This window comes from Onychomys torridus, chromosome 11 (genome assembly GCF_903995425.1).
Source record: "Onychomys torridus chromosome 11, mOncTor1.1, whole genome shotgun sequence".
Classification (NCBI taxonomy): domain Eukaryota; kingdom Metazoa; phylum Chordata; class Mammalia; order Rodentia; family Cricetidae; genus Onychomys; species Onychomys torridus.
Genome location: NC_050453.1, coordinates 7,254,398 through 7,267,652, shown reverse-complemented (window position 1 = coordinate 7,267,652; position 13,255 = coordinate 7,254,398). Strand labels below are relative to the sequence as shown.

The window sequence follows — 13,255 nt, the reverse complement described above, 5'->3', positions numbered from 1 at the left end:
AAGACAGTAGAGATGGAACCACGTTCTTTTTTATGCATTAATACCACCGGGAACTTTTCGCTAGTTATATTTCATGTAGCCTGCATGTTGTGCAAAGATGCTGTAAAACATGAGATAATGCTACAAATAACAAACTGGAAGAGCCTGTATCTTTCATAATGATAACAGTCAAACACCAAATAATAGTAGCAGGCAGAGAAAAATGGGATGCAAGGAAAATAAAAAAAGGTACGTTCCTACTATTCAGTAGAGAGAAATAGACGCGGGTTTATGAGGAACCTGTGTATGACTTTAGGTCAATTTCAGCTTTATTTAAAATGGAGTCTCATATAATCCCAGGTCAGTCTATTTCATAAAGAACACATTAAAATGAAAAGAAGTTGGCTAGAAGGAAGAACAGCAATGTTGCCTAACTTTTTTTTTTTTTTAAAGGAAATCCACTTTACCAAGCAGTTGTGACATTGACCCCTAGATTCTTGAATTTGGTTTTTGAGTGGGGGACTCTAGAAAAATATTCCTATGGCAAGAATTCACATAATCACATAATAATGTAAAGGTTTTACCTTACTTCATTGTTGCAAATCCCTTTTAACAGAGATGCTGTTGAAATAGTTTGGGAGGAAACAGTGGTTGGGGACAGGGAGTTAGACGGAGGGAAAGAGGCAGCCCTGATCAAAATACATTATATGCACATAGGAAATTCTTTAAGACTAATAAATATATAAAAATGCACATCTACACAGTGACTTACAAATAGTTTCAGACCCATGCCAGGCTGACAGCAATGTGAACCTGTTAAAGACATTGTCTGTATGCTCTGATCTCACATGTACACTGTACATTGCTTCTTTACAATTGAAGTCCTATACCAGAACAGTGCATCTATCTATTTTATCAATGACCCTACAGTGATCCTAACTCTAACTTTATTGTCTTTCAAACTCCACACTAGAAAATTCCCAGGGAATGTTTTCATCACCCTCTTAATTGCACAATACTTAGTGTCCATCTTCTTCCTCCCTCTTTCAGCCCATCCCTTCTCTCAATCCTTTCTCTTTCCATGTGAGTTGGTTTAATAGTTTGAATCCCTTTACAGTCAGAAACACTTCAACAAAAGACTATTTGTAAACACTATAGTTGGTGGCTAAACAGTTATTTGATTATTCTGAATTAGTGTGTAATCATCCAAGATTGTGTTTAACCACAACCTATGAGGTATTAGCTACAAAATGATGACTGGTTGCTGATTAAGGTCTCATATCATACAATACATCTATTCTTTTATACTATAACCCAGAAGTCATCAAATTGTAACGAGTGGGTCATATCTGGCTGGTCACCTGGCTTTGTGATTAATGTTAAACTGGCACCCAATCAGGCTAATTTGTTTTTGTACTGTCAATGACTACTTTGCTAATGCTACATTAGAGCAGATGGCATGTAAAGAACTATTTAGCCACCACACCAAATTCTCTAAGCTGCAATATTCTCCAGGTATGTATTGGAAAAGTTGACTCTCCTCTGATATAGATAGCTGTTAGATTGTTTGGCTGCTCAACATAGAATATGATTGGCAAATGTTTATCTTATTTTATAACAGGAAAGTGTATTTTAAAATTATTAGCTGGTCTCTAGTTCCTAAAGAAATGAGTGTTTATGGCAAGTTACTAGTAACTTGGGTAATACTCACAGGTACATCATGAGTATATCTATGTTTGAATATCTTTTCCCTTATGTATTAATTTATTTTCTTTTTTAATTTTTTTGATATTTTCAAGTATGACCATGATGACATTAGTATTTAAAAACATACTACAGGGTACCTATGGGGTACATATACTGTTGTCCCATGAGTACCCTGGAATACATCATCACAGCATAAAAATTTCACTGTATAGATTCATATCTGGATCTGTAACATGCCGAGATATTGTTTTGTTGTTAAAATAAATTGCTTCCAATATTTCTACCTAAAGGAAGTTAAGAAAGAGTAAAATAACTTGGAAAAAAGACAAGAAGGCTGCTAGCATGATGTTAGTACCCGTAAAAGTTTATACACTTGATGACAGTGATAATTCTTACAGGTGCATCAGACAGAAATCAGCTTCTTCATGAATGGTTTGGAAGAGAACAATACAGCATTTGCTACAAGGACTCTCAGTGGTTCAATTACAGACTCTGCCTTCAGCACTATACAAATAGGACAGAGTTTAAATGGTAAGATTTTTGTCTTTATAATTCTATTTAGTTTGGGCCAATTGCAGGTCCTGGTTTTAAAAAGCAAGCAAGTCTTAATAATATATTTAGGTGTATTCATTCCCCAAGGATACTGTAATAAATTTCCACCAAAGCATAGTTGTTCAGGAGAATAGGAATTTAATCTTACATTATTTGATGCCAGTTGTTTGGAATCAGAGTTTTGGTGCTGTGATTTCTTCTAGAGGGGACAGCTATTCCACACCTCTGTCCTGGTTGTACTTGGCAGACGTGCCCAGTCTCTGCTTACCACTGCATAGTTCTGTTTGCCTTTACCTGGTCTCTTCTGTGTCATTGTCCTTTATTTCCTTATAAGTACAGTTGTCATCTTATTTAAGCTCCATCTCATTAGAGTAAATTTCTTAATCCCACCCCCAAAGATATTTCTTCTAAGAAGGCCACAGTTACAGACACAACAAGAACATACCTATTTAGTGAAACTTCAAAATGAAATTGTCTCTACCTTGATCTCTTTTTGAAAAGCATGATTGTGGTGGTATTGTGTTCCCCAAAATATTGTGCACCCCAATAAACTTATCTGGGGTCAGAGAACAGAAAAGCCACAATCTTAAGCATAGAGGTTAGACGGTGGAACTCACACCTTTAATCCTAGAGACAGAAATACCTCTGGATCTCTGTGAGTTCAAGGTCACATTGGAAACAGCCAGGCATGGTGACACACGCCTTTAATCCCAGGGAGTGACATCAGAAAGAGAAAGATATATAAGACGTGAAGACCAGAAACTAGCATTTGGTTGGTTAAGCATTTGACTGGTTAAGCTTTTAGGCTTTGGAGCAGCACAGTTCAGCTGAGACCCATTGGAATGAGGACAGAGAAGTTTCCAGTTTGAGGAAACAAGACTAGCTGAGGAACTGGAGAGGTGAGGTAGCTGTGGTTTGTTCTGTCTCTCTGATCTTCTAGTATTCACCCCAATACCTGCCTCAGGTTTGATTTTATTAATAAGACCTTTTAAGATTCCTGCTACACACAATCTGACAGCATAGCTCAGTCAGTAAGTCACTCACCTGTCACACAGTATGGGGACCTGAGCTTGGATAAGCAACACCTATATTTAAAAAAGAGTCTATGCATGGTGTCCTGAGTCTGAATTCCCAACCCAGAATAATAGTTAGTATCTAAAAACATATTCCAGGGTACCCAATTTTAAATACAGCTTACTGGGCAGCCAGTCTGGCTGATTAAATGGGCTCTCGTATCAGTGAGAGACCCTGTCTCAAAAAATTAGGTAGAAACCTACTGAGGAAGACATCAGATGTTACCCTTTAGCATTCACACCCAAGTACATATAGTGTAAATCCACTGCCCGGCCCTATATACATGTACAATAAAAGAGCAATATATAATATATGTTTTTCTTTTTTGACTCACTAAATTTTGATGGTATTGCTACTAAATGAGAGGTATAACATATTTTCTAGCAACTGAGGCATATTATCAACATGCACTGTATCGGATCTGTGCCATTCCTGTTTCTCACATTTATTGGAACATATAGATTAAAAGATGGCTCACTATAAACTGAGAAGCATAGAAATCAAAATAAAAATTGTCTTGAAATACTCAACACTGTTGCCTTCAAAACACTTGAAAGTTAAATTGGAGAATTATATAATTCATGCTTATTATTAGAAAGTCCAAATGACAGAGAATTCTGTAAACTAGAAAGTATGTTACACATTTCCATCCTCGGGGATATGATTGAACTTTTCATATTCTCCTAGATTCTTTTTATTCGTACAGTGAGGTTTATGTTTACAAATATAATTCTTTCCCCAAAAGGAAATTCTAACACACATGCTTTCACTAAGTCCTCTGAAAATAGATCCTTCCTCTCCAAATGTTTAAGACCTATATTTTGAGTCAATATCCTTCCCCATTTCACCATACTTCTTTATTTATGGGGTCTCTGTAGCATGCCATAGCTATAGTATACTTCTTAAACAAGTCCCTGTAATAGATTTTTGTGTAATGTATAATGTTTCCAAATTATGAGAAAACTGTTTGATGGAAAATAATACATTAGTATATATATCAACATCCAGATTTTCATTGGTATCTATGTATATAAAATTATATGCATACATATACTTGAATAATTATCTGATTATATATATATCTGAATATAGTTCCTTGGTAACCTATACTCTGGCGCTAATCTGCCTAGAGGCAAACTGGATCTCACCATTTACTGAGCAGGTAAAGCTACTGATGCCTCAACTTTAAGATGATGATAATGATGATGATGATATCTCACAGAACCATTTTAAGCTTCAATGAGGCAATGCAATATACAGTATTAGTGTTACTGATTCTTAAGCATCCTGCACGCAGTAGATGCCCAGCACTAGTACTTAACTGTCAAATGAGCAAATGCAATTCAAAGCACCATGTATAGCATATACTAAATTATATTGGTAAATAAAGCTATTGTTAATGTTGTTACAATTATTTCCTAAGATAAATCCACAGAAGTTGAAGGGCTGAGTTGAAGTATAAGGCTCTTATATTTTAACGCACAGCATAAAGGTTGCTCTAATGCATAACAATGAAAAGTTGTGAAAATTTACAACCTTACTGAAAAGATATTGTTGCCTTAAACACCTGTGTGTGTGTTTGTGTGTGTGTGTGTGTGTGTGTGTGTGTGTGTGTGTGTGTGTGTGTGTGTTTCATACGCCTATGGATTCTAAATTAAAAACACTGTTGGGTGTTGGTGTAGAGTGAGTCAGTCATTGCTGGGGTTGACTAGCTTTTCACACAGTCTTTGATTGTTTTCATTTCATTTGTGGATTTCTTATTTATGTTATGTGTCCATACTTAGATCATGAGATTCCTATTTATTTGTATAACCCATTAATATACCTAAGAACATTATGCTGAATGGTTTCTCTGGTTTTTAGATAGCCTGCTAACTTGTTTTAAGCATGAAACTATTCCTTGAATATTTTTATTTATGTCAAAATATGCATACAAGATAGGATATAAGTATTAGGGGTATAACTTTGATGGTGTGTTTGTTTGAAGATTTATTTTATTATTTAAAATATATGGGGGTGGGTGGGTGGGCATGTGCACTTGAGTACAGGTGCTCACAGAGGCCAAAAGAGGGCATCAGATCCCTAAAATCTGGAGTAAATGGTTGGTTATGAGCATCAGAATATGGGAACTGAACTCAGGGAGAGCCTAAGCACTCTAGACCACTGAATCATCCTTCCAGCCCTGCTTGGTGAGTTTTAATAATTATATGCACTTGTGTAGCTCTCATGTGAAAACACAGAATATTTCCATTTTCTCAAAGATCCTCCCTTGGTAAATAACATGAGGGTTTTGTGCTCTGTATGGGTGTCTATACAGAACAGTTGAGAAGAGACTCCTGTCACCATTGACCCCTGTTGTCTGTTCCTGAAGAATTATGCGGATGTGCAGTGAGTGCTCTTACTTTCTTGTCATTTAGAGCTATCTCTATCAGATATGCCATATGTATGCAATAGAATCTCTAGCTTCAGAAAACACTTCTAAGTAGCTTTCCCAAGGGAATATTACAATTAGTAACACAGAGTATTGTGACACACACATACCCTTACCAACAACATTGCCCTGATACTGCCAAATGGCCTGGGCTACATTTTCTGATGATTAATAACACTGATAATTTTTCATGCACCTGTTTGCCATGTAAATGTGATTTCCTATGAAGTATATGCTCAGGGTTGATTTTTGGGCCGATTTTGATCAGATACTTTGTCTTTTTCTTACTTATTTGTAGAAATTTTTTACTATTTTGAACGTGAGTCTTTAATGGTTATATGATTGTCAGGAATTATCTTCAAAAATGTAGCTTATAGTTTCATTATCTTCAATGGTAAACTTTGACAAACAGTATCACCCTATTTTAGTAAAATCTAATTTACAGATCCTTCTTCATACTTAACATGTTTTGTGTTTTGTTAATATACTTTGACAGACTTTGATGTCATTAAGAATGTACTCTCCTATATTTTATTCTGGAAGCTTCATTATTCTACATCTTTGACTTGGGTCAGGGTTCTATCTAGAATAGATAAATGGATGCAATGATGTAGAGTGGCCAAGCTTCATCTTGTCCCACAGAAATAATTAAAGTCGAGTTCTTTTTAGCCATCTGATCATCACTACCACTCTACAATAGCATGTTCACAATAAGCAAAAATTCTGCATGTGTTAAATCGGATTGGTTTGTGAATTCTGTCATTTGCTCCCATGACCCATGTACACTGGAGTCAAAATGCTTAGTATCAGTTTTTATGGCTTGAATTTTTATGTCTTTTTGGGAAAGTTTCCTCACTTTCTTTCTCTTTCATGAGTGTATTGCCATTCATTTAAACATTAACAGTTGTTTTTCAGTTTTTGTTTAAATTTCACTGGAATCAAAATCATTAAGTTTGGGGCTGGTGATATGGATCATGCTTTAGAGTGCTTCCTGCTCTTCCAGAGGATGTGGATTTCTTTCCAGTACCCACAATAGGTGACTCACAAACACCTGTATCTACAGCTCTGCCTTCTGCAGGCACCCCCACATACATGTGACTTACACCTACACTCATGAGAATTATACCCACACCCACATGTGTGAGTGTGACTTATACCCACACACGTGAATTACACCCATACCTGTGACTTACACCCCCACACATGTGATTTACACCCCACACACAAGAATTACACCCCCACACATGTGACTTACACCACCCACACATGAATTACACCCACACGTGACTTACAGCCCCACACAATGAAATCAAACCTGAGGCCAGTTATTGGGGTGGATGCTGGAAGATCAGAGAAGCAGAACAAACCACAGCTACCTCACCTTACCAGTTCCTCAGCTGATCCTGTTTCCTCAGACTGGAAGCTTCAGAGTCTTCATCCACATGAATCTTAACTGAACTGTGTTGCTCAAAGCCTAAAAGCTTAACCAGCCAAATGCTGAACCAGCCAAATGCTTCTTGTTTCTGGTCTTCACACCTTATATAATCTTTCTCTTTCTGCCCCCACTCCCTGGGATTAAAAGCATGTGTCACCTCGCCTGGCTGTTTCCAATGTGGCCTTGAACTCACAGAGATCTACCTGGTTCTGCCTCCTGAGTGCTGGGATTAAAGGCGTGTGCTACCACTGCCTAACCTCATGTTTAATATTGTGGCCGTCGTGTTTTCTGACATCAGATAAGTTTATTCTGGGAAACACACAATATTTTGGGGAACACAATACCACCACAAATATAAATCTATTACTTTATTTTTTTTAAATAATCCAGTAAGCCTAATTAGTGCTGACTGTTTGTACATGAAAGGGTTCATCCACAGGAGGATGAGAAACTGATCATGACTCACAAAGAAATATGACTCCCCTATTCCTCAGCAGCATCTACCACCATTGAGTCCTCAGTTAGGGGTGGAGCATCATGAAGCTCTCTCTTGTCCACTGGAAATGTTAACTCTTGTTGATCTTTACATGTCTTCTGTGGGTGACCACATCCTCTGGAGCTCATGTATGTAGTAGCCCTGCAGTGCTCAGAGTCAGCTTTCATAGCACTCTGCCCCCACCATCACCTGCCTCTTATATTCTTTCTGCTTTCTCTTCCAAGATGTTTTGTCAGGAGAGGAAGCATTGATAATAGATGGCCTATGAATGAGCACTCATTATGGCTCATTCTTTACATTTTGAGCAGTTAGGAGTCTGCATTAACTATTATTACTTCCTGGAAGCTTCTTTAAGCCAAGACTGAAAGCAGCCCCAATTTATGATATAAACAAAAACATTAGAAGGAACTTTGACAACAAAATGAGTTAGCAAAGCATCAATAGGTTCTCTACCAAAACTAATTATGGCTTCCCTAGCCATGGATTTTATAAGACCAGGCATGAACTACCTCCTGTGGAGCATGCTCAAATCTAATCAAGAGAGCAATTAGTTACCACTATGAAGGGGTAGGGAGGGAGGGAGATGTGAGATGTGTAGAGGGAGTAGAGGGGAGATGGAGGGAGGAGCTGGACAATGAGGATGACTAAAATACTTTGCATACATATATTAAATTTAAAGAAAGAATATCACTTCAGTTAGAACATACTCTTAGATCAAGCTAAAAGAACAATTCAGTAGTCTGTGTTTTTAAAAACTTGATTTCAATAATTAGCATATTGAAAAAACTCAGTATTCTACACACAGAAAGTTTTAATAACACATTTAAATCTTGTGAACCTTATTTAGATATTTAACCCTCGCTAGTGTTTCTAATAGTCTTTCCTCACAATAAGTGTTTCTACGAGTGTTTGTTGGCATTATAAATTTGTCTACTTTGCACTGCAGGGCTAAAATGACTTGACTCTGTTCTACTTCAGTGCACTAAATGCTGAATTGATGCTTCAAAAGGCCATTTTAATCTGAAAATGATATTTATTTTTAGACTCTATGAAAAGGATTTTTCACCTAAGATTATAACACAAGAAATGGAAAATGGTTTCTCACAAATATCTATTTTTTATTACATTTTACACTCATATTATGGGTATTTAGGAGCTGGAAGAAGGGAAGATTGCTTTTAATTTCTAGCCTTACTCCATCAGCCTACAGGTATGGTGGTATCTATTGTATCTCTTCTCTAATTAGAGATGGCATGTAGACTGGCTCATTACTTCTGCCTAATGAGCCAGGCTCCCTGCCACCTCTATAATCAGAAAAGAGATAGGTACAGAATGTTCCTATGGACTTTCTATAAATCATTTTATTTCTCTTGCTTGTACCATTTTTTAATCAAAAAATTAAGTCACTGTTCACCATAATTGTGTCCATATCCAAGATGGCTTTGTTCTGAGAGGGCAGCTTTCTCTGCCAACTGAATTCAAGGTGATATCTGGCAGCACCACATTGACAGCCTCTGCTCTCCATGGACTGCCTCAGATGCAGCCTGTCCAGTGGGGCCTGTAGCATGTCAAGAAGTGGCTTTTTGGTCTCTGGTCCTGGCTAGGAATGATTTTCACTTTGATGTTGACTGCCCTCGATGTTTTCCCGAGTCAAGTCTGTATTTGTCATCAATTGTTCCAGGGACTTATTTAGAAAATTAATAGATAAAAGGAATGCTTTTCATCGGACTTGGGTCTGTGCATGTTAATGTGGTACCTTGATTTGATCAAGCTGCCTTATAAGTATGAAAATAGACACCATAGACCATCCATATTGTGTAAGTTACTTCTCTCTTGCTGCGATAAAATGCCATGACCAAGGAAACTTACAGAAGAAAGTTTATTTATGCTTGCACTTCCAGAGAATTTGAGTCCATTATGGCAAAGTGAAGGAAGGTAGGGTAGCAGGAGCAGGGAGCTGAGGGTTCCCATCCTGAACTGCAAGCATGAAACAGAGAGAACAAGTTCATAATGGTGCTAGTCTCAAATTCTGCCTTCAGTGACACACCTCCTCAACACAAGGACATGCATCCTAAGCCTCCCTACGCAGTGCCACCAGCTGGAGACCAAGTGTTCAAATGCTAGAAGCTCTGGACATTTTCATTCACACCACCTCACATATCAACCAATGTCTATCAGTTCCTTTCTCAGGATATTTTCTTTCCATCATAGATTTCGCTCCATGCTTCAAGCAGGTCTATACCCTTAGATAGTTAAAGTAGCAAATGTGTAGTTATGAGGAGTGCTTGCTATTGGTGTTATCAATCATAATAGTTCTCTAAATATTTGATTCAAAATTACAGAGCCATGTGGTTCACAACTTTCCAGAACTATTTCAGAAGTGATTCATAAACATATTCTTAGTTTCCTAACAAGATGAGGGATGCCTCACTATGTATTTGTGGACAATTCTTTCTTCAGAGGATTATTGGCCATTAAGGTATCAATAATCATTGTTGAGTATCTATAAAAGTGAATGCCAGGGAAGAAAAGACAGCTGGCCCAAAGCTAAACCCAGTTGCTTTCACATCTGTGCCCACTGCATTGAGTGCTTCAGAACTCATCTGAATATTCTTGACTTGAGATGAAGTAAAACTTAACTTGTTTATAGTCTTAAGATTTTAACCTCAGCTAGGATAGGAAATCCCCTTTCCCTTAGTTCTCCTATGCTCATGATAACTTTGAGAATAACACCATAAGATAATGAAAGGGAAAGTATATAAATTCATGAATGAATGAAGACAGGTAAATGGTGCGGAAAGGGATATGATACACAATAACACAAGACAGCTCAGTTGCTACACTGCTTGCTGTGCAAGCCTGAGGACCTGTTTGATGTCCAGAATCTAACAAAAGAGGTTAGCAGTGCAGTGTGTATTTTTAAACTCCAGTGTTGGGAAGAGAGCCATGAAGACAGGATGAGAGTCATCTAACTAGACTTTCAGAATAAATAGTTACATAGAAAGAGATGTGAAGTGTGTGACTCACAGGCATGTTGTATAAGAATGACTGATTAGGCTGGGCAGTGGTGACACATTCCTTTAATCCCAGCACTTGGGAGGCAGAGCCAGGCAGATCTCTGTGAGTTCAAGGCCAGTCTGGGCTACACAGTGAGTTCCAGGAATGGCACAAAGCTACACAGAGAAACCCTGTCTCAAACAAACAAACAAACAACAAAAAAAAAAGAATGATTGATTAGGAGACAATGGAAAATATATAATGTGGTGATATATTGTGTACCCTAATAAAATTTACTTGAAGATCAGAGAACAGAACAAACCACTAGATTAAACATAGAGGCCAGACAGTGGTGGCATGCACCTTTAATCCATGTCCTGGGGGCACACATGCCTTTAATCCCAGGAAGTGATGGCTTGGCGGAGAAAGGTATATAAGGTATGAGAAGACAGGAACTAGAAGCTTATCAGCAGAAGTGTACCTTTCAGCCAGAAGCTCTTTCGGCTGAAGCCTTTCAGCTAGAGCTCTTTCAGGCTGAGTAGTTGGTGGGATAAGAGATGGTAGCTGTGGCTTGCTCTGTTTCTTTGATCTTTCAGCTTTCACCCTAAAATCAGGATCCAGGTTTTTTATTAATAAGACCTTTAAGAATTCAAACAACAGCTAGGCAGTGGTGGTGCATGTCTTTAATCTCAGCACTCAGGAGTCAGAGCCAGACAGATCTCTGTGAGTTAGAGGCCAGCCTGGTCTACAGAGCAAGATTCAGGACAGGCACCAAAACTACATGGAGAAACCCTGTCTCAAAAAACCAAAGATAAATAAATAAATTAAATAAAAAAAATTCAAACAACATCTGGCATCCAATTTGTGGGGCACAAATTCATTAAAAAGCCATTTGCCTGTGGCCTTGCAGTCCCTGGCTCAGGCCTGAGCTAGAATCTCTACCCTACCTGGGCCAGACTCCTTAATCTGCTGGCTAAAGTTTTGTTGAAGACTCTCTGCAGGAAACTCCATAGGTTTTGGGGGCTCCAAAAAACAAAGGAGTTAGCCATTTTCACATACTTCCCCCATGTAGATGGCTGGGTCTTTCACTTATTTTCTCTCCTATGGGTTTTGGCTTTCTCTGGGCCCCCTCTTTGAGCTGATGCCACATCATCATCTAAATCATCACTGTCAGCAGATTTGGTGAGTCAAGCAGGAATTAGTTAAAAGAAAATTTTCTTCCACATTAAAAAATGGGAAACATCTTTACAATGGTAGGCATTTGGTCTATGTTTGACTCTACATTAAACAGTCTGAAAATTGAATAATTAAATGAGAGGATAATTAATATTGATGGGATAGATGTAATGTCAATTATAAATATTATCTGTTTGATAATTTTTGTTTGATCATTAAGAAAGTTGGTTAATATAAATGCCAAGAAAAAAGTTCTAGAAAAACTTGTTAATTCAGACCCAGACAGAGTAATTTAAAGGTGATCCAATTTCAACATTGCATTATAAGGTTACAGAGAAACAGCCTAAGGCTTTCAAACAGCCAACCTTAATTTATTCAGTAACCTTACAGGAACTACTCAGTGATAGATATCCTCAAGGCTATGTAAAAGCTGACTGGACTCCTGTGCAAATGTTAGATTTGAGGAGATTCAAAGAAGCAATAGTCTCATATGGCATCCACTTATCTTTTGTAAAGCAGATATTAAACTCATGGTCAACTGGTAATAGAATTATCCCTCAAGACAGGAAAGATTTGGTTATAGCAGTTTTGGCAGCTGGTCCCCCATTACTATGGAAGACCTGGTGGAAGGATGAAGTTAAGACCATTGAACAATTGAGTAGGGCTAGAGGTATTGACCTTTGCCAAGATCAACTTCTTGGAGAAGGCAATTATGCTGATATAAAAATACAATCTTTATATGATGATCACATCCTAACTTTATGCTGCATGGCAGCCTTGAAAGCATGGGACAGAATTGAAGAAGTAGAAAAGAAAATGGAGTCACTTACAAAAGTTATACAGGGCTGAAAAGAAACCTTCATGGATTTCTTACAAAGATTGACTTCAGTAGGAAATAGAATAATACCAAATTCAGAAGCTAGACAGATAATAATTGAATCTCTGGCTTTTGAAAATGCTAATGCACAATGCAAAAGGACAATTAAGCTGTTAAAGACAAGATCAGCACCCTTGGAGGAATGGATCCAAGATACAATTAATATTGAATATCAGGACCATGATGATGCTTGGATAGGAGAGATGATTTCCAGTGGTTTGAAGAAAAATAGTAATGTCAAATGTTTCAATTGTAGTAAACAAGGTCACCTAGAAAGGAACTATAAACAGGTATTCCTAGAAATAATGTTTTCTCCAGGAATAATCCCAACAGAATGCCTCTCCCTTCTTGATTATGCAGAAGGTGTGATAAAGGCAGACATTAGACTAAGGAAAATAGATCAACAAATGACACACAAGTTAATCCCTTGCCTTTGCTGTCCAGAAATGCCCTGAGTGTCCTCTCATAGGACCCCATGTCAATTTCCATTCAATCCTTTCCTATCATCATGGAAGAAACTCCTTCCCAAAG

The 13,255-nt window shown here is 37.7% G+C and overlaps 1 protein-coding gene across 2 annotated transcripts in view; it reads left to right on the top strand.

The window, feature by feature from the left end:
* Window positions 1-13,255, top strand: part of Ush2a (usherin) — a 701,257-nt gene that overhangs the window by 66,252 nt on the left and 621,750 nt on the right. For both annotated transcript variants that reach the window (XR_004946207.1, XM_036202543.1), the window contains exon 3: window positions 2,085-2,217. Coding sequence is in view for 1 of the 2 variants with exons in the window: in XM_036202543.1 (XP_036058436.1) it covers window positions 2,085-2,217 (133 nt within the window). In the remaining variant the exon portion in view is untranslated. The remainder of the gene's footprint in view (window positions 1-2,084; window positions 2,218-13,255) is intronic.